The following is a 21,358-nucleotide window of genomic DNA, read 5'->3' as shown; positions in this document are numbered from 1 at the left end:
AATAATGCAAATTCAGTGTTACATAGTTGTGGAACACATGACAGGTTCCACCATCTCCCAATCCCAAAAGGCCGAAGAATCTACTAATTTCCAGATGATTGTTCACTAACTATCCCCCGTATATATAACTTTGACAGACACTCCTGATCTTCAGGCTGGAGGCCATTTCATGCGGTATCTGCACCTCTTACCAGCATTGCCAATTGGGTGAGTTATTGCGTATGATCCCCAAACCAAACAGGGTTTATATCAGCTTCCAACTTACAAAACAGCTGGCATGTTAAAGTAGTCAGCAAGTGTGTCAATTGGATAGCTACCAATGCAAATGAGACAACTGTTGACAACATACCCACCAATTTTCCAGTACTACTTCATCAAAACCCGTAGTGATTAGACCCCTGAGGGTGTTCTCTTTGTCCACTTGGTGTCAGGTTCCATCTGGTTTGCGTACCAATAAAACAGAACAAGTAGTTATTGGCTAGCTAAATGAAAAATACTGAGTATACTACTGCCAAAAAATGGTACAAGGTTAGGTTGTTTTCCATATTTTTTGATAAGCATAATTTCCATTAATATATATGCTACTGTTCACATAAGGCAGACGCTAGTTTTTGGGTACCTTGCTTGATGCATCTTGGATCCACAGATGGTTCTCACTCTGTCTTATTGAAAAACTGATTCAGCTCATCCCACCTTTTCATGTGTAAACATCCCGTTGAAAAACCAAACAATCCACCTTTCATCTTTTGAAATGGATGACAAGGGGACTTGAAACTGCCTACCTCATATAGCACTTGGTCTTGCAAAGAACCTCTTATTCTTATCCTCAAAGGCTTAGAAGCTATCAAGCAACCATTATGGAAAAGGATAACATCATGCTTGAAGTAAATATTCTGAAAATGATACTTCTAATACAACATACATTGCAGTTTTAAGAAGCCATAAAATAGTTGAATGCCATCAGAGGTTGTTATTTTGTAAATCATATGGACAGACCTAATGCAAATATACATACCTTGGATTGCCTTGGCAAGGAAAGGTTGAGACAATACTTTGAAAAACCAGTTGACAATGATAATGACTAAATTTGGGGTGGGAGGGATATATAAATAATCCTGGAAAACTATTTCATGTAGTACTCACCAAATTTACCCCACAAGGCATATTCCCCAGGGGCAATATATAGTTGTAGTCACACTTATGATGAGGCCACCAATTAAATAGTAGCACAGATAAAGTTATCATCAGTATCAGCAATTGCTTGGGTTCCATGGAGACAACACTAACACCATCACACACAAAGTTCAATCCATACAACAAATATAAGAAAAACTGGTTCATACCATACAAAAAAATTTAAAGAATCTTGCCAAAAGAAGGTTGCACATACACCGGATGGACAGTTCAACACAAATTACATAAACTTACATACAAACACATGTAAAACTTAACAACCATATTACTATCTGCTTCAAAAAATATACAACAAAGCCTAAACAATTACAACTTGGAAATGCATTAAATTGTAGCATCCCATACAATTTAATGCTTCAACCACATTTAATAACTTTCCACATAATAATCCCAAAAGTTATGACAATGACTATTACCAAAACAATCCATCTTTTATTCATATTTTCATTCTTCACACAAGTCCGGCAGGTGGGTTCTTCAAACCATTCGAAGAAATGACAATCTTGCGTTGTCCTGAAGTTAGGGCATCCAAAAAACTGTCTCTTGTAATTTCTGGGCATATGAGACGTACGCAATGCAGCCGGCACTCCACAGTAGCACATCTTCACCCTCGATGTGTATAACGAAGAAGAATGCCTGGAAATTATGCTTTCAGATCCACCAATTCCAGATCCGTTTCCACCCATGCTTCCTTCAAATAATGGTCTCCTCCTTTGCAGACTCCTCGCAACTCAAATCTGCGGTGATTTAGAATAAACTCACACAGTGAAACTCAGATCACATTCACAGTATATACAGTCCCAATTTAAGACTGCAAATACAACTAATGTTCTATAATTATTATATCTCACTTGTTACGGTCATCAGACATTTACAGTGGCCACTAAACAAATACAACTAAACATTTACAGTGGCTTTATTTTTTCACATGTACAGGTTCTTTCAAATAGGAAAGAAACCTAGCATTCACAAAGAAATTACAATTTGATAGCCTTAAAAATTAGTGAGTTTATCCACCCAGCATCCTAAACACATAATGGTTGTTGAGCTTCAAAACTGAAAACTGAACCACATAATACAAAACTGACGGAAATTGGAAAAGTCATAAGATGCTCTTTGGCTTATAAAAACTTGGTTGATTTAATTTGAATTGACAAGGTTTTTAAGGTAATAGCTATAAAACAAAAATGGCATCATATTTATTGTACAGGGTCCACAAATTGGGGAAGATAGGGGCTACTTTATTATACTGGCTAACTGGGTTATGAGCCTGAGCACCATTAAGAGTTTTAGTTCATTATTACTAGTTTGATATTTATTATTTAAGAAATCAAATCCAATTTCATAACCTCTCCGATCAACTCCCACCACGGGTCCAATCCAAACTTCAGAGGTTTCAGATCCATGCCATTAATTAGGACCACTTTAACAATGTTGAACTTTTACTTAGACAAAGTAACAAAAGAGGGGTTATTACGGACGCAATTGGTCTAAATGGATAAAAGGTTCGGGTATATGCAATTATGATTTTTATCTAAGATTCATGAATATAAAAAATACCATTATTATAAATTTATACCTTTGGTGCTGGCTAAACTATATTCTCTCAGTTATCAATTAGGATGATGTTATGGGTGAAAAAAAAACGAAGAAGCTAAAAGTTACCAACTAGCTTAAGGGAAGCAACTATAGTATAACAAAATTACAATCTTTTTATAACAAACAAACAGAGGCCTTTAGTAGAATTAAAAGTGGCTTCCACATCATACAAGTAAAATGACAATCTCCCAACACACCACATTCCTCTCTTCTTAACATTTTCGGATCAGCAATCAAAGACAAGCCACAAGTTTAAGCATAAGAGAAAGCAAACAAGGTTTTGATAAAGCATTTTTATGTTAATACATTATGTTCATGTAATGAAAATACTCATCACCCAGTACCATCGTTAAAATTGTTAGAACCAAGGCAACAAGAGCATATCAGTTTGAACAAATTGCATGCCAAATAGTTAATGAGAATACAAAAATCTCATTGGTCCTTCAAAACAACAAATACCTGTGCAAGATTCGACGATAGTGGCAAGAAAATAACACCCTTGCAAAGCTGGTATATCAACCTCTGCACACAAATACACAAAATCAAAGAAAATTTCAACAAGAAGCCTTAAGTTACTCGAAAGCACAATTTTAATTGAAAAAAAAAACCCCAGATTAATTTTCAAAGTTAAAGGGAAAACACCTCATGATAACATATGAAGCAACCAGAAAAATCCTAAGAAAAACAGAGGAGAACAAGAACGAGTCGAACAACCTTCGTGAAGAAGAAGAAGTAAGACAGGAAGAAAAAGAAAAAAATCGTCGTGGAGAAGAAGAACGACGACAAAGAGAAATTAGGTTTTGATACAGGGGCTGACCCCCCAGTTCACCCTACTGTAACCCAAAAAGAACGACGGCCGGAAAAAAGGGGGCACAAAATCGGGAGGGCTGAAAATGAGGGTTAAAGGGGTGGCCCATGGGGTTAGTAGCTTTTTGACAGCTCTAATGGTGGCTTTGGGAACTCGAACCCTAATATATGCGACAAATTAAACAACGCAGAACAAGTGCGTCATCTCTAACCTTGGGGTTTTCTCAAAGTTGCCGGCGATTGGAACCACAGTCGTATGGTTGACGTCAAATTGGAAGCACACACGGAGACGGAGACAAAATGAGAGAGAGAGACAGAGATGGCAAACATAAACACAGGTTTGTGACCACGTGGATATTGCCGTTGGATAAATCAGTTTGTAAAATAAAGGATTATTTTTAAAGGGTTATATTGTAATTTAACTAAATTTACCCATCAATATTTTATCTTCAACCAAACACACATTCAGAAATTTTACTCAATTTTCCCAGTAAAATTTTATCCAACCAAACAACATTTTTTAAACTTTCCTATATATCTCACTTTCCCTACACATTCCTAGTAATTACATTTCACTACTATTTCAAAAAAATTTCCTGAACCAAACGCCACCTAAAAGATCGAACCTGGCCAGTGATGGACGTTGTGTGGAGGAATATTATTTGAGTAATTTAATTACACAAACACAGAACATCATACAACGATGGATGGGACAGACCAAAAGATATGCAGCTTCATCAATGATACAAATGATCAGCTGTAAAATCCCAGAACCCATCATAAGCAATCCCCTTGTCTCTTTCTTTTGCAAAACTTACCATCTGACATTAAGTAACCTTAAGGTAGTGTTTGGTACAAGTTTTATTTTGGGATTGATAGGAAAGTGTAAGTGGATATTAAAAAATACCACGTTTGGTTCAGGTTTTTGAAAAAAATACTAGGCAAATAGGATAAATGGAGAAATGATTTTTGTGTTGATTTTTGGATGAAATTCACTGTTACAAAATACTACTTGAGATGTAGTATTTTGAGATATCTGGGGAAGTGAAAAAATAGGTGGGAAGTTTCTCCCGAACATAGATTTTGCAAATTTAAATAAATTTCCCTGGTAAATTTCGGTCAACCAAACAACTTTTTTTACATTTTCCTACCAAATTCACTTTTCAACCATTTTCCTAGTAATTACATTTCCCTAGTATTCAAAAAATTTCTCCTCAACTAAACGTCGCATAAATTAAATATGGTAATTAAATTTAGACAAAATAGAAGACGTTATACATGTTGAGTACTGGTATATTATAAGATTATTTACCCATAAAACTTTTTTCTGTTTTTATTGCAGAAAGAGTTTTCTGTCACATACAGTGTAAAGAATCATTTCAATCCAAAACTTTAAAGTTTAGGTGATATTTTTTTAATGATTTATATTATTCTTTAACACACACCTTACGTAAGAGCTCTTTGGACTTGAAACATGGATATTGCATAGCCCAATTTTTTTTGTTTTACTTTATGCTTATTTAATTTTACAAATGGGGTATCAAACTCGCGACTTTGTATGGTCACTGAAGCTCTGAAATCATATAAAGAACAATTTCAACCCAAAACCTTAAGATGTTGGATGATTGTCTCTTTTTAATGATTTATATTATTTTTTAACACAAGTATATTCTCGAAAATATACTGTGTAATGATTTTTATTTTTTTTTGCTTGTATTGGTGAGTCCCGCTTTTTATAAAAAAAGAAATGTCTCTATAACACGCATTATTTCTCTGCATCATCCGCTTAAAAATAATGCCCTTATTTTCCAAGTATATATTCCAAAGTGTATTCAACAGTTTCCTCAATTGTCTTATGAGTACTCCAAGACATTGTTATGTCCTTTTATTCAAACAAGAAGCCGTACGTGTGGGGACAATGTATGAGCACAATAAGATTATATTAGAATAAAATAATAGCACTCACTATACAGACAAACCAGTTTTCAAGGAAAATGGCTCACGGTGGCAGAAGCTATAAGGAAACTGTTGGATTCATGTGTGCCTCGGAGATGTGTCCAATCGCATAAATCATCACCTTTAAGATGAATCCTCCAGTAATTGAGGCTGCTGGTGTTGAGACTTTGTTTTCATCAGTAGCATTAAGAGCAGCCAAACCACTCCCCACAAACACCAATAGATAGGTGCCTATAGTATCTCCTCTGTTATTAGCTAGAGGAACTCAAGATGGGTGAATTGATTTTATCCCATTCATACTACAAGAAAAAATGGATCTATCCCTAAACGTAAAACTCTAAGGTATATCTTGCTCAATTTAGCTGCGGTTTCTTTAAGGTATAGCAGCACCACTTCCCATAAACAACAATAGATAGGTGCCTATAATCTCTGCAAATACCTGATAAATTGGATCAACAGGAACAATGGTTGATAATACTTATACTCTTTATCTTTAATCTAACTGAATTCAAGTATTGTCATTGTTTTATTAAATTAGCCTTTACTATTGTATTTTTTTCATTTAGGGTACTAATTTGAAGCATTAGATTATAACAAAATCAAACTCTAATATGATTACCAAAAAAAAAAAAAAAACTCTAATATGAATATATAAATAACTAAAATACCAATCCCTATCCCAGAGATATATAAAAAAAAAAAATGAATACCCAAGAGTTGTTGGTTTTGTGGTGTTTCGGCTAGATGAATTTGATCTGTTCAAAGAGTAGTTAGTTCAAACCATGTGAAACGCAATTCCTAGAGAGAATGGGTTGAGAGATTGAAACCCAAAATCAAATATTGGTTAACATAAAAAAAATAACTAATTTATTTATTTATTGGTATAATTTAGGGGTGCAAATTAATTCCTAGAGAGAATGGGCTGAGAGATTGAAACCCAAAATCAAATATTGGTTAACATAAAAAAAAAATAACTAATTTATTTATTTATTGGTATAATTTAGGGGTGCAAATTAATAAATAGATAGGGAAAAATTTAATATGGTCATGGACTTTATGGTCCCTGCAATAAGAATATGACACTTTATTAATTTTTTATTTTTCTCTTTTTTCTTTTCTCTCTCCCCAGCTCTTTCTCTTTCTTTCTTTCTCTCTCTTTCGTCCCACCTATTGAAATAAGATAATATTTGTTGAGTTGTACAATTGTTGGAATTTTAATCATTGATTACACAGTTACATAATCATAGGAGATTTGTATTAAATAGATTAATTTTCTTATTTGCAGTTGATTGGCATAATCATAGGAGATTTGTATTAAAAAGAAATAGTAACAGGTTATTCATTTCCTTATTCATAGCTGATTGACAGCTAATTTGTATAGACCTAAAGTCCTCATTTATGTATATAATTACCCCAGTAGAAGAAGAATATATATGTAGAAATATTCATAAGATAACACCATTGTTTTGACATGGTATCAGAGCATTTTTGATCCAGGAACCTATTTTCATTAAACCTCCCACATCGTATTGTTCAATTTTGCTGACTCAAATTTCTTTTTCTGTTACCCATTTCGAATTTCTATTTTCCCATGAACAATCCCAAAACCTCCTTCGAATTTTCAACCCTGCTGACCCATAATTCTCTCACTGGACAACTTCACCATTCCGAAAAATCGCGCGTGAAGCATCTCTCTAGTTGCAGTTTCTCCGTGGTTTTCTCTCGTTGTGATGATTCTAGTCATTCTAAACAGATGTGTTATGAGCTGATTGGGTATCCTAAATAGTGGGATTTTCAATAAACATCCCCGGAAGAAAATACCTGCCAAAGCCATGACCATTGTCTCCGCTAGAGATGTCCTGTCCCTACTGCCAATTTTACTCAATCCGATATTTTGTGTAAGTCTCTTGCTTTCTATACATTGTCTGGGAATAATATTTGGATAATTGACACAGGTGCTTCTGATCATATGATTAAAGATTCTTTCCAGTTGTTCAATCTCTGTAATTCTTCTCAATCCGTTATTTCCACTGCCAATAGGGGTACCTCAAAAATTATTGGTCAAGGATCCTTAACCCTTTATGATAGCTTATTTCTAGACTCTATGTTGGTTGTACCCTCTCTTGAATATAACTTACTCTCTATGAGCCAATTAACTTCAAAGCTTAACTGTTCAGTAACCTTTTTTTCTCTCACTGTGTTTTTCAGTACATCCCCACTCGAACTACTCTTGGTTATGGTATTAGCCTAATAAAGTTTATCAGGCTTTCTAAGCTTGTCACCAAAAAATTTAATTAAATTTTTTATTATTTTATTATATTTAAAATCAATTTATAGGTTTATAAGTCTATCCTTTTAAAAGTAGGTCAATGACTATTTCTTAAATAAGCTTTTTTATAAATAATTTTTATTTTACTAAATATATTATGTTAGGTTTGACTAATCTTAAGATATGTCGTAGGCCGTCTAATTAATTTATACTCTTAATAATAAAAATTACGACATCAATATAATTTTTAAATATTTTTTTTAGAAATAACTTTTATTATTATGATGTAACATTTCATAAATAATATGAAACATCACCTAATAATAAATCAAATGTCAATTAATATTGTGTTAAGAATATTTCTAATTCCCACAATTATGTTGTAGTACTGTTAATAACAATATTAAAATTATCAAATTATTAGAATTATGGGATCGAGATCTTATATACCTTTTTAGAATTGTGGGATTATATAACTTAATATTAAAATGATCAAATCAACATAATTATAGAAATTATCACTTACATAGTTTTTTAGTCTTGAAATTATATATATATATATATATATATATATATATGACATTGAGATCTTCTATAACTTTTTAAAATTTTTACATGATTTCAACTGTAAAATTTATTTTATTTTATAGCTAAAAGTAATTCTACATATAATTAATGGGTTCGCTTTTTTTAAAGTGAATGTAGATAACTTATCTACACTGAGCCCAAAACGGCGTCGTTTTGAGGCAGAAATTAAGGTATTTTTATAATTATAATTTATTTTAGGGTTATAATAGTCTTTTTCATCATAATTTTTTAATTTTTCAACCCAAACCATGTGAAACGCAATTCCTAGAGAGAATGGGTGGAGAGATTGAAACCCAAAATCAAATATTGGTTAACATAAAAAAAATAACTAATTTATTCATTGGTATATTAGGGGTGCAAATTAATAAATAGATAGGAAAAAATTTAGTATGGTCCTGGACTTTTCCCTCTGATAAGAATATGACACTTTATTAATTTTTTATTTTTCTATTTTTTCTTTTCTCTCTCCCCAACTTTTTCTTTCTTTCTCTCTCTTTCGTCCCACCTATTGAAATGAGATAACATTTGTTGAGTTATACAATTGTTGGAATTTTAATCATTGATTACACAGTTACATAATCATAGAAGATTTGTATTAAATAGATTAATTTTCTTATTTGCAGTTGATTGGCATAATCATAGGAGATTTGTTTTAAATAGAAATAGTAACAAGTTATTCATTTCCTTATTCATAGCTGATTGACAGCTAATTTGTATAGACCTAGAGTCCTCATTAATGTATATAATTACCTCAGTAGAGGAAGAATAAATATGCAGAAATATTCATAAGATGACACCATTGTTTTGACATGATATCAGAGCATTTCTTATCCAGGAACCTATTTTCATTAAACCTCCCATATCGTATTGTTCAATTTTCCTGACTCAAATTTCTTTTTCTGTTACCCATTTCGAATTTCTATTTTCCCATGAACAATCCCAAAACCTCATCTGAATCTTCAACCCTGCTGGCCCATAATTCTCGCACTGGAACTCTTCACCAGTCCGAAAAATCGCGCGCGAAGCATCTCTCTAGTTGCAGTTTCTCCGTGGTTTGCTCTCATTGTGATGATTCTAGTCATTCTAAACAGATGTGTTAAGAGCTGATTGGGTATCCTGAATAGTGAGATTTTCAATAAACGTCCCTGGAAGAAAATACCTGCCAAAGCCATGACCATTGTCTCCGCTAGAGATGTCCTGTCCCTGCTGCCAATTTTACTCAATCCGATATTTTGGGTAAGTCTCTTGCTTTCTATACACTGTCTGGGAATAATATTTGGATAATTGACACAGGTGCTTCTAATCATATGATTAAAGATTCTTCCCAGTTGTTCAATCTCTGTAATTCTTCTCAATCCGTTGCCAATGAGGGTACCTCAAAAATTATTGGTCAAGGATCCTTAACCCTTTCTGATAGCTTCTTTCTAGACTCTGTGTTGGTTGTACCCTCTCTTGAATACAACTTACTCTCTGTGAGCCAATTAACTTCAAAGCTTAACTGTTCAGTAACCTTTTTCCCTCTCACTGTGTTTTTCAGTATATCCCCACTCAGACTACTCTTGGTTATGGTATTAGCCTAATAAAGTCTATTAGGCTTTCTAAGCTTGTCACCAAAAAAGTTAATTAAATTTTTTATTACTTTATTATATTTAAAATCAATTTATAGGTTTATAAGTCTATACTTTTACAAGTAGGTCAATGACTATTTCTTAAATAAGCTTTTTTATAAATAATTATTTTATTTTACTAAATATATTATGTTAGGTTTGACTAATCTTAAGATAAGTCGTAGGCCGTCTAATTAATTTATACTCTTAATAATAAAAATTACGACATCAATATAATTTTTAAATACTTTTTTTAGAAATACCTTTTATTATTATGATGTAACATTTCATAAATAATATGAAACATCACCTAATAATAAATAAAATGTCAAATAATATTGTGTTAACAATATTTCTAATTCCCACAATTATGTTGTAGTACCGTTAATAACAATATTAAAATTATCAAATTATTATAATTATGGGATCGAGATCTTATATACCTTTTTAGAATTGTGGGATTATATAACTTAATATTAAAATTATCAAATCAACATAATTATAGAAATTATCACTTACATAGTTTTTTAGTCTTGAAATTATATATATATATATATATATATATATATATATATATATATATATATATATATATATGACATGACATTGAGATCTTCTATAACTTTTTAAAAATTTTACATGATTTCAACTGTAAAATTTATTTTATTTTATAGTTAAAAGTAATTCTACATATAATTAATGGGTTCGCTTTTTTTTTTGTATATATAGGAAAGAAAAGAGAACTACACAGCAAAGTTTCTGGGCAACATAATGCCCCTCCTATCATCTAAAACCAACTTTGCACAACCCAAAGGGCAACTTTCATGCCATTGAGTATCCCAAACATACTGCCTACCACTAGAAGCCAGCCAATCCGCCACTTGGTTACTCTCCCTAAACACATGGTCAATCTCAACCTTCCAATCTTTATCCATCATAGCTCTGATTCTGTATACCATCTCATGACAAGGATGGGACTTCACACAGCCTTCTTTCACGAGATGAACAGCCACCAAGGAGTCGCTTTCAATCATAATTTGTTTAGAACCATACCCCCAAGCCCAATCTAGGCCAATCAAGATACCCCAGAGCTCTCCCATCAACACCGATTCAGGGTATAATCTCTTGTAGAACCCTGAAATCCAGTTCCCCAATTCATCCCTGGCTACCCCACCACAAGAATTATATGACAACCTCTCAGAAAAGGCCTCATAAGTATTAATTTTAATCCAACCAGGCCAAGGAGGACACCAACTCACCAAAATCTCTTCATATCCCACAGGAACAAGACCAGCAGCTGACAGCATACCATTGGCAGTGTTGATATTAGCAACATAGATTGAAGCTTGAGAGAACAAACCTTGGGGGGAGGAACTTTTGTTGTTGAAGACTAAGCTATTACGATCCTTCCACACTAGCCAGCAGATCACACCAAAAAGGAGCCTCCATTATTTTTTGATTTTTCTCCTATGCAGATTCTCATCCAGCCAACTACCCAGATCCAAATCAAGAAAAGTCTTCATATCATTGTTACCAACCTAGAATTTCCAAACCTCACAAACCCAAGGACATTTTCTCAAGATATGATCTGTATCATCCACTAGATTCTGGCAACTAGGACAAGCTTCCGAGGTTGAAAAGTGCCTACGAAACCTTTCAGCATTCGTTAGCAACTTATTCCCAGCAGCCAACCATAAGAAGAATTTGATCCTTTGGGGACCTGCCCATTTCCAAATAGTATCCCACTGCAAAGAAATAGAGCTCACACTCGGATTAGCAAGCAAGTTATAAGCAGATTTAACAGAAAAGGAACCAGAATTAGAGGGACTCCAAATCACCCTGTCCATCTCATCATAATTAAAGGAAGACATAATTTTCTCAATAGCCACTAGGATATCCTTGCTAAGGAAAGGACTGAACTTGTCCCAATCCCAACTACCCCTCTGGACACAGTCAGAAACTTTCCAATGCTTCATAGCTTCAGGAATGTTTGATAAGGACCAGTCAACCAATCTACCAATATTGGGCACCCACCTATCATACCAAAAGGAGGTGTTTGAGCCAGTCCCAATGATAATCCTAGATCCCTCTAAAACCTGATCCCACACTTTCTGAATGCCTCTCCAAGTGTTTGAAGCACAGTTGCTTTTTCTGAGAGTTGGCATAAAAGATTCCTCCACCTTATACTTATTTTGAAGCACTTTAACCCACAAGCTATCCCTGTTAGATAGGATATCAAAACCCAGTTTCATGGAGTAAGCTCTATTAATGAGCTTCTGATCTCTGAAACCTAGCCCACCATCTTTCTTTGGTCTGCAAACCCTATTCCAGCTCACCAGATGAACTTTCCCTTGGCTTTGAGAAGATCCCCAAATGAAATTCCTGGTTATCTTCTCAATCTCATTGCACACCCCCAAAGGTAACACTGTAGACTACGTAGAGTAGGCAGGCATTCCTTCCAACACTGATTTAGCTAAAACAGACCTTCCAGCCAAAGAGAGGGAAGTTAGATTCCACCTGGATAATCTATCCTACAATCTGTCAAGGATATTCCTGAAAGTACACTTGGTAGTTCTCTTATGATGAAGAGGTATACCAAGGTATTTACCTAGATCTAAGGTGATCCCCATCCCTAAAACCTCACTGATTTCAATAGCTTTGTTGAAACATACATTCTTTGAGAGAAAAATTCTAGTCTTATCCTTGCTCACCTTCTGACCTGAAGCATCAGCAAAAGTCCTCAAAACCTAATTAATCACCTGGGCTTGCTCTACACTGGCTTCAGCACAAATAATAATATCATCAGCAAAGAGTAGGTTAGAAATAGGAGGTGTCTTCTTCCTTAAGAAAATAGGCTTCCAGGCCCTAGAATCAACTGCCACCTGGATGAGTTGGGACAATTTCTCCATGCAAAGAACAAACAGAAGAGGGGAAATAAGATCCCCCTGCCTGATGCCTCTCTCATGAAAAATTTCCTTTGTAACAACACCATTCCAAAGCAGACTCATGGAAGAAGTAGATATACACTTATAAATCAAAAGAGATAGGGGTTCAGGCAGGCCTATGTCATCCAAGGTCTCCAGGATAAAGCTCCAATCTAGCCTATCATATGCCTTCTCTAAGTCTACCTTTATCATCATCCACCCTTGGCTTCCTTTCTTTACTCTCATAGAATGAATAACCTCCTGGACTATGATGACATTATCAAACCCTTGTCTACCTTTAATAAAACTACATTGATTAAGGGAGACAATTCTCGGTAGCAGATCCTTCAGCCTCCCAACAATGATTTTTGTAATGATTTTATAGACCACATTACACAAACTAATGGGTCTAAAATCCCTTATACTCTCAGGACTTTCCTTCTTAGGGATTAAGCAAATTAAGGTGCCATTTATATCCCTAACCATCTCAGGCTTATTGAAGACATCCATCACCAGGCTACAAACAGAATCACCCACAGTGCCCCATTGACTCTGGAAAAAAATGGCACTCAGTTCATCAGGACGGGCTTTGAATTTCTCCATCATAAAAACTGTCCTTTTTATTTCCTCCTTAGATGGAACCAAAGCCAGCCTCCTCTTATCACACTCAGCCAACCTAGGAAACACCTTCTGAATAGGAAATTTGTCTTCCCTCACACCCTCAATAGTGAAGAGGTCTTGGTAGAAAGAAACAGCCAACTGGACCAGACTCTCAGAATCAGCTATCCAGTTACCACCCTCATCTTTCAGGGTCACAATTCTGTTGTGCCTTCTCCTAGCTACTGTTGATGCATGAAAAAATCTGGTATTTTTGCCACCAAATTTCAGCCATTGGTTACGAGGTCTTTGAAACCAAGTCAGTTCTTCCTTCACCAGAACAGACTGAAGTTTCCTCCATAATTCGTTCTGCAACAGTTCAGTATTGTGATCATATCTCCCATACTTATATGAATCCAGGCCATTCAGCCGAGAATAAAGCCTACTTTTTCTGCTTAATAACCTCCTTGAAGACATTCTGGTGCCAAAATCTAGCATCAACCTCAAATTTCCTCCTAGCAGTCATCCAATTCCCATTTTCCCAACAACTTCTAACCAATTCCCCGAATCTAGAGTCAGTTAGCCAGGCTGCCATGAATTTAAAGCTTCTAGAGTGTTCCATAGGAACAGATACCATCTCATTACATAAGAGGATAGGCCTGTGATCCGAATTGTAGAAGGGAAGATGGGAAACAAACCTGTTGGGCCAAGAAATGTTCCTTGCTTCACTAAAACAGGCTTTATCCAGCCTCTCTTGAAGCCTACCCCTTTTCCAAGTAAAATCAGGGCCTTTAAACCCCATATCACTGACATTGCAGTTAAAAAGACACTGATTAAACTCATCCATACCCTTCCAACAAAGCTCCTGACCCCCAATCTTCTCAAAAGCATAAAGGATATCATTGAAATCCCCCAGAACCAACCAAGGATCAGTCATGCCATAACTGATATCCTCCAATTCGAGCCACAAAGCTCTTCTCTCCATCCTCCTAGGACTCCCATAGACAAAGGTGATAAAATCAACCTTCTTTGAGTCCAAATAAGTCACCTTGGTATGGACAAACTGATGATGATGGATCAATACCTCCACATCCACCAAGTTGCCCTCCCAAAGTAACCAGATCCCTCCAAAAAATCCCACATGCTCTTGACTAAAGAAACTAGAGAAGCCTAGCTTCCTAATAATATCATCTCCTTTCAAAACCCCTACACGGGTCTCCAGCAAGGCCATAATACTAATTTTAAATCTGAATTTTAAATCCCTAATGAGGGTAGGAAAGCTAGTCTTACCCACCCCCTGCAATTCCAAGACAAAACAGACATGAATGCAAAAAACAAAATCTGTACAAAGAGAACAGCCCCAAAGGCTATCTACATACCTGGTGGGAAGGTGTACCCCCCCCACCAAATTGGTAAAACTCTCCACATTTCTTGAACCTGGAACATATGTTTTAGAGTCTGGATCCCCACAGCAAGCACCACCAAGATCTTTTTTAACACTGTTGGAGATAGAACTACCCAAAATATTGGGACCCTCCGAACCAGCCAAGTTCTTAAGCTTACCCTTAACTGGACCTTTGGACAGACCATCAGCCATAGGGACAGGAGGAACATTTTCAATCCCATTCTTCTTTAAAGCTTGCTTGATCCCAAATTTAGGTCTGTCTTTACCTTCTTTTACCACATTCTTCTTAGTTCCAACCTCAAGAGATCTTCCTTTCTTCTGAGGACTAAGGACAGAGGATTCAACACTACCTCCTTTTATAGGATTAGTGTTTACCAACTCTTGCGCAGGACTAGTTAAAGAATTTCCACTAACCACACATCCCGCAATACTGCCAACCTCTATGCTTACATGAGCAACAGTCTTCCGTACCTCCAAGCCACTAAACTCACTCCCTACCAGATGAGAATTAACCAAACCCTTAGAATTAAGGTCATCCAGAATAGGATTCTACACCTGCACCACCTTGTCCACCTTTCCTGGAGGGATTGGTATAGCCTTCAACTTCCTATTTTTTGGTTGTCTCTGGACAACCATCCAGCTCCCAAAAGCTTCTTCCACTTTCACCTCCTTCTGTTATACTGTAGGACCACCAGCCAAAGCCTTCTCCTGATCTGAGATGTCATCCTTTTGTTAGGGATAGACCACCTGGTCAGCAGGACAATGGTCTTTTCTATGACCATACATACCACATTTGAAACAAATAAGATGCAGCCCTTCGTACCCAACCTGATATACCTTGCTTCCTATCACAAATTTAGATAGGAAACTCCTCCTCAGGTCCACTTCAACACAGATTCTAGCGAATTTGGCACGTTCAGTAATAAGATCCTCCCCAACTTCATTTTTCCTAAGGGAGTTCCTCTCAACTTTTAGGGTACGACCAAAGAAGTTCCCAATACGCCAGAGGTTTCAAATCGTGTACAGTTCAATTGGGAGTCCAGGAACTCTGATCCAAACTGCCAATTTCTTGACACTCTCATCATACGGATCGAAGAAGGGCCTCCACCTTTGGACAATCACTTAGTGGTCATTAACAATCCAGGGCCCTTCTTCCAAAACATGACGGTAATCACCATCATTCTGGAATCTCAGTAACAGGAACCCATTATCTAGATCAATGGCTTCAAAGGAACTTACTAGATTCCAGCTCTTCTGCAGCCTGGCCAGCAGGAACCTCAGGACAATTCGCTTCCCCAGCAACTTGATGATCAGGGCCTTACTCCACTTCTCGCAGTCCCTCTTGTGCTCCTCAGCAGAGAGGATGAGTCTTGGACACAGGGGATCTTCTTCCCCAGCCTGACCCTTGCCTTCCATCAGTAAAGCTTCTTAATATTCCTTCTTCTATAGCGAGACCCAAATCTCATCCTCACTATCAGACAGGCCTCCATTCCCGTTCAATCTTAGTAATTTATCCTTATAGGATACGACCTTCACACGAGAGCCTCCAAATGCTTCCATCATCTTCTCCTCTAGGATCACGAGGTTAGGGCTTTGCCCTACAGAGGCATCAGCTAGATCCTCGTGCATCTCCTCATCCATTGTAGCGTCATCCGATGTTTCCCCTTTCATTTTCTTCCCAGTCGGGGGAGAGTTCTCCTCTTCTAGCAAGCTCCTACCTCTCACATTCTTCAAGCTATCATCCTCCTGATTAGATCCTTGAACTCCATCATCAACCTCCATTGAAACACAGTGTAAAGAAAAGCAACCCTAGCACAGAGAAAAAAAAAAATCACGCGCGTGTATCTACGCGTTCACATATTTGGTTACCCTATTATTTGTATGGGTTCACTTTTTCTAAAGTGAATGTAGATAACTTATCTACATTGAGCGCAAAACGACGTCGTTTTGAGGCAGAAATCAAGGTATTTTTGTAATTATAATTTATTTCAGGGTTATAATAGTCTTTTTCATCATAATTTTTTAATTTTTCAACCCAAAACGACGTCGTTTTGGGAGCGAATGTAGTTGAGCCATCCAATTACAAACTAGACTACCCTTTTTAAATTTTTTAAGTTTTCAACCCAAAGCTTTTTCACTTTAGAAACATTAAAACCATAATTAAATGAAGTTGAGCCATCCAATTACAAACTGGACGAATGCAGTCTATATTTGGAAGCGTAAATAACCGAATTTCATATAACGACGTAAGAAAGAAAGAAAGAAATAAAGAAAAGTTACCTTTTCCCTAACGAAATCATGCCAACATGTCACAGCTTATGATCAATGGTGGCTATATATAGTCTATTACTTATCACTAAAAAAATTATACTAACTCATGGTTCTACTCCACGACCTTGTACTAAATTGTGTGTTAAGAGTCCATGACTTACCGTGATTAATGTTAAAAGATTTTATCAATTATATAAGGTGTGCTTAGAGTTCAAGATGTTACTTTAAAAAATTAAAATAAAAGCACTTACTAAATTAAAGGTGAAACTCGCGATTTCTTTAAACTTATATATATTATTTTAAAAAAAGTTATAGTTACACGAAATTTATTGTTAACATATGGAATCGTTGAGGTGGCACATGAGGGACATTATAAAAGTGTCATTAATCATAGTCCCTGCAATTTATTGTTAACATAGAGATCACATTTCTTAATAGCTCCATAAACAACGATGGAGGGTACAGACCAAAAGATATGCAGCTTCATCAATGATACAAATGATCAGCTGCAAAATCCAAGAACCCATAAGCAATCCCATTGTCTTTCTTTTGCAAAACTTGCACAGAATTACCCTCCTGGTTTTCCAAGAATGGTAATTAAGAGAAACTCTCTAATTTCTACATTTCATGATATCCACTCACCAACTGAGAAGCATACATTATATTCATTTCTATTTATTATGGCAAGGTTTATGCACATGCCATATTTTAAGAGAAAAGGAACTTGATATATGCATGCTGCGTAGACAGTTTTATCTTCATTCCTTCTCTTGTGTAATATGATATCATTTGAGCTCATGTAATGATTTTTTTTTTCTCACTTTTCATTCTAATATGCTCTCTTTTCAAGGTTAATTTATTTATAAAGGAATAAAATAAGTTTACATGATGATACTTTATATCAGATAAAAGAATCTATTCAATCCTATATTAATTATTTTTTTAATTGTTATATAGAAAGAAAACAAATAATCATTGTTCCTGTTGATCCAATATATATAACAGGTATTTGCAGAGATAATAGGCACCTATCTGTTGGTTTTTTTGGGAAGTGGTGCTTCTGCTCTTAATGCTATTGATGAAAACAAAGTCTCAAAACTGGCAGGTTCACTTGCAGGAGGATTCACTGTAACGGTGATGATTTATGCAATTGGACACATCTCTGGGGCACACATGAATCCTGCAGTCTCCTTAGCTTTTGCCGCCGTGAGGCGTTTTCCTTGGAAACAGGTTTGTCTGTATAGTGAGAATGCTATTCTTATATTTTAATATAATCTTCTTTTGTGCTCATACAAGGTCCCACACGAACTTATTGAATCGATGACATAACAATTTCCGGAACAATGACTAAAATATCATGTTGACCAAATTTTTTATCTAAATATCACGCGACAAACTGTATTATTTTCCAATATGTCACGTGGGCAAGTTCGCTGGACACTGTAGCGAACTTAGTTTGCTGACGTGTCACATTTTTAGTGGACACCAAATTTGCTACTTGAGGTAGCGAACTTGGTTGCAATACATAAAAATTATGCATTCCAACCAAGTCCGTTACCTCAAGTAGCGAACTTGGTACTTGATATCTACTAGAAACGTGATACACCAGCAAATTGAGTTTGCTATAGTGCTCAGCAAACTTGCTCACGTGGTATATTGAGAAATAACACTGTTTGTGTAGCATTTGGATATAAAACTTGATGAACAGTGACATTTTGATAAGTGTTCCACAATGTCTTGGAGTAGTCGTGAGACAATTGAGGGAAACTGTTAAATACACTTTGGGATAATTAGACAATAATCTTATACTAGAGCACTCAACATGTATAGCATGTTTTATTGTCTCCAACTTTAATGATTATATTTAATTCAAGGTTAATAATATTTCACTAGATCCTTGAATACATAATGTCGGATTAATGTGTTATGCGGTTTCAAGTGGTTCGATGCTCCTCGTCTATAGTTTTTATCTCCCTTAACAAATTCAAGTCTTTATTCTTGAGAATATAATAATATTCTATGTATATACTTTCCTTCCCATGTATTCATATGCTTTTCTAGGACACAATTTTTAAGCTTTCATATCAAATTAAATTAACATTTTTCTTTTGTTATTCATTCAAATGAGATTTTTACTTTACTTAACATATTTAACAAATATTTAAAATTCTTCGATTAGCATTAGACATAATAAAATAGGGTATAATGTTTCTCTTATTGCATGCTGCATTTGTTTCGTAAGTGGAGAGGGTTCAATTTCCCATAAAATATCTTTATATCATTTCATATCCCCTCCCACTAATCCAAAAAAAAAAAAAAAAAACACCTTAGGTTATAAGTAATCATAGGAAATTCAGATCAGTGAGGTTGTAGTTTTAGATGGCCAACATATTTTATGGATTAGTTGTAGTTTTAGACCCATTATACTGATCAGGAACGTAATTAGCCCACGATTATGTTGCAGGTCCCATTTTACATTGCAGCTCAACTCACAGGAGCTATTTCTGCTTCATATACGGTGAGAGCGCTGTTAGATCCAGCAAAGCAGCTTGGGGAAACGACACCTTCAGGATCAGACATTCAAGCACTAATCATGGAAATGGTTTCCACCTTCACCTTGATGTTCATAGCCACTGCCGTGTCCACCGACAAAAATGCTGTAAAATAAATACCAACCATGCTAAAAATGATAGCTGTATATATGTTCTTTCCCAAAAGCAGAACATAATTACACTCATTACCTTAAAATGTTGTCATTCGACAGATAGGAGAGCTGGGAGGACTAGCCGTTGGTTTTTCTGTTAGCATAGCAGGCATTGTCGCCGGGTAAGTACACCAACAAAAAAAATATTAACTTTTCTTTTTTAGTTATAAAAAAAATTTAGAGTAAAGTATTTTTTTGTCTATTCAACAAATATCATTCCGCCATTTAATTTCTTATGAAAAAAAATTGATACATGTTATTCTAAAATTTAAAATAGACTCGTGTTAATTTTTTTAAGAAATTAATGTGGGTCTTTTTAAATTTCAGAGGACCACGATTTCGATTAACTGAATTTATTTTAAATTTCAAAAAGACCACGACTTAGATTTTTTTTTCTAAAAGATTAAAATTTTATATTTTATTCTAAATGATTAAAATAAGCTCCACAATTTTTTGTTGAGGATCAAAGTTACTGTACTAAAAAAAAAAATTATTTTCCTTCCCCCTTTTACATTGGTGAAAGACAGGAAACGCATAACCACAGACAAAAAAAAAAGCTTAAAAATCGGAGACTCAAAGTCTCTCATAGGCAAAGCCTGTTGATGAATATTAATGAAAGATTGAGTTGAAAGCTAGAGACATGCATGACATAATCTTATGTTTTGAAAATTATTAATTGAACAAAATTTGATAATGATAAAGTTGTCCTGTGTGTTTATACAGGCCAATATCAGGGGGATCAATGAACCCAGTAAGGACATTAGGTCCTGCAATTGCTAGTGCATCCTACAAGGGACTTTGGGTGTATATGGTTGGACCAGTTACTGGGGCAATTTTAGGTGCATGGTCTTACACTGTGATTCAGGGCACTGATAAGCCAGCTTCTGTAATTTCACTATCTTCCTTTCCGTTCAAGCTGCGCCAGAGGATGAATGAAACTGAGCTAGTTCGTAACAACGACCACCTCACCTCGGTTTGAGAATAGTGTTTTGGACAATGCCCCCTCAGCCTTTGGAATGACATGTCTTGGAGGATCTCAAGTTCAATATAATGTTTCGGCATTCAAGATCAGACATGTATTGATTTTGTTTTTTCAGAGTAAATTTTTAGTCTCTGACAAAAAATATGATCTCCACTTTAATCTCTTACAAAAATAAATTAGTCAGTTAGTCTCTAACAAATTCAAAGTGGACCCGTTTAGTTGAAATCGTGGTCCCTCACAAATTCAAAAAAGACCCATATTAGTCCCTCAAAAGGACTAAAATGGGTCCACCTTGAATTTGTTAGGGACTATCTGACTAATTTATTTTTATAAAGGACTAAAATGGAGACCGTATTTTTTGTTAGGGACCAAAAAAGATATTTACTCTCTTTTTTAAATATAAGATTAATAAATTATTTTTTATGCTATTTTTTTCTGTATTATAATTTCTTTTT

At 35.3% G+C, this 21,358-nt stretch overlaps 2 protein-coding genes across 2 annotated transcripts; one reads left to right on the top strand and one right to left on the bottom strand.

Moving 5' to 3' along the window:
• Positions 1-10,763: 10,763 nt before the first annotated feature.
• On the bottom strand, positions 10,764-16,362 carry LOC133317799 (uncharacterized). Its single transcript, XM_061519687.1, has 6 exons — positions 16,122-16,362; positions 14,938-15,440; positions 14,005-14,838; positions 12,780-13,910; positions 11,583-12,452; positions 10,764-11,426 (listed from the first exon to the last, which is right to left on the bottom strand). The coding sequence occupies exons 1-6, from the start codon at positions 16,360-16,362 to the stop codon at positions 10,764-10,766; spliced, it is 4,242 nt and encodes a 1,413-aa protein (XP_061375671.1).
• A 1,307-nt stretch (positions 16,363-17,669) lies between these two features.
• Positions 17,670-20,900, top strand: LOC133317798 (aquaporin NIP2-1-like). The gene is made up of 5 exons (XM_061519686.1): positions 17,670-17,810; positions 18,223-18,447; positions 19,682-19,876; positions 19,982-20,043; positions 20,645-20,900. Exons 1-5 carry the CDS (start codon positions 17,670-17,672, stop codon positions 20,898-20,900), a joined length of 879 nt encoding a protein of 292 aa, XP_061375670.1.
• Positions 20,901-21,358: the final 458 nt, after the last annotated feature.

The sequence above is a fragment of the Gastrolobium bilobum genome, unplaced genomic scaffold (assembly GCF_033153095.1).
Source record: "Gastrolobium bilobum isolate Gb01-03AN ecotype WA unplaced genomic scaffold, APGP_CSIRO_Gbil_v1 utg1481, whole genome shotgun sequence".
Lineage (NCBI taxonomy): Eukaryota > Viridiplantae > Streptophyta > Magnoliopsida > Fabales > Fabaceae > Gastrolobium > Gastrolobium bilobum.
The sequence above is the reverse complement of the archived record's forward strand: the minus strand, read 5'-3'. Positions and strand labels throughout refer to the sequence as shown.

Coding starts and splice junctions, on each gene's coding strand:
- LOC133317798 (XM_061519686.1), top strand. CDS start 17,670: ATGGAGGGTACAGACCAAAAGATATGCAGCTTCATCAATGATACAAAT. Junction 17,811..18,222: donor CTCCTGGTTTTCCAAGAATG/GTAATTAAGAGA, acceptor TATATATAACAG/GTATTTGCAGAGATAATAGG. Junction 19,877..19,981: donor TGTCCACCGACAAAAATGCT/GTAAAATAAATA, acceptor GTCATTCGACAG/ATAGGAGAGCTGGGAGGACT.
- LOC133317799 (XM_061519687.1), bottom strand. CDS start 16,362: ATGGAAGGCAAGGGTCAGGCTGGGGAAGAAGATCCCCTGTGTCCAAGA. Junction 15,441..16,121: donor ACTGAGATTCCAGAATGATG/GTGATTACCGTC, acceptor CTCATCTGGTAG/GGAGTGAGTTTAGTGGCTTG. Junction 11,427..11,582: donor TCTTGAGAAAATGTCCTTGG/GTTTGTGAGGTT, acceptor CTAGTGTGGAAG/GATCGTAATAGCTTAGTCTT.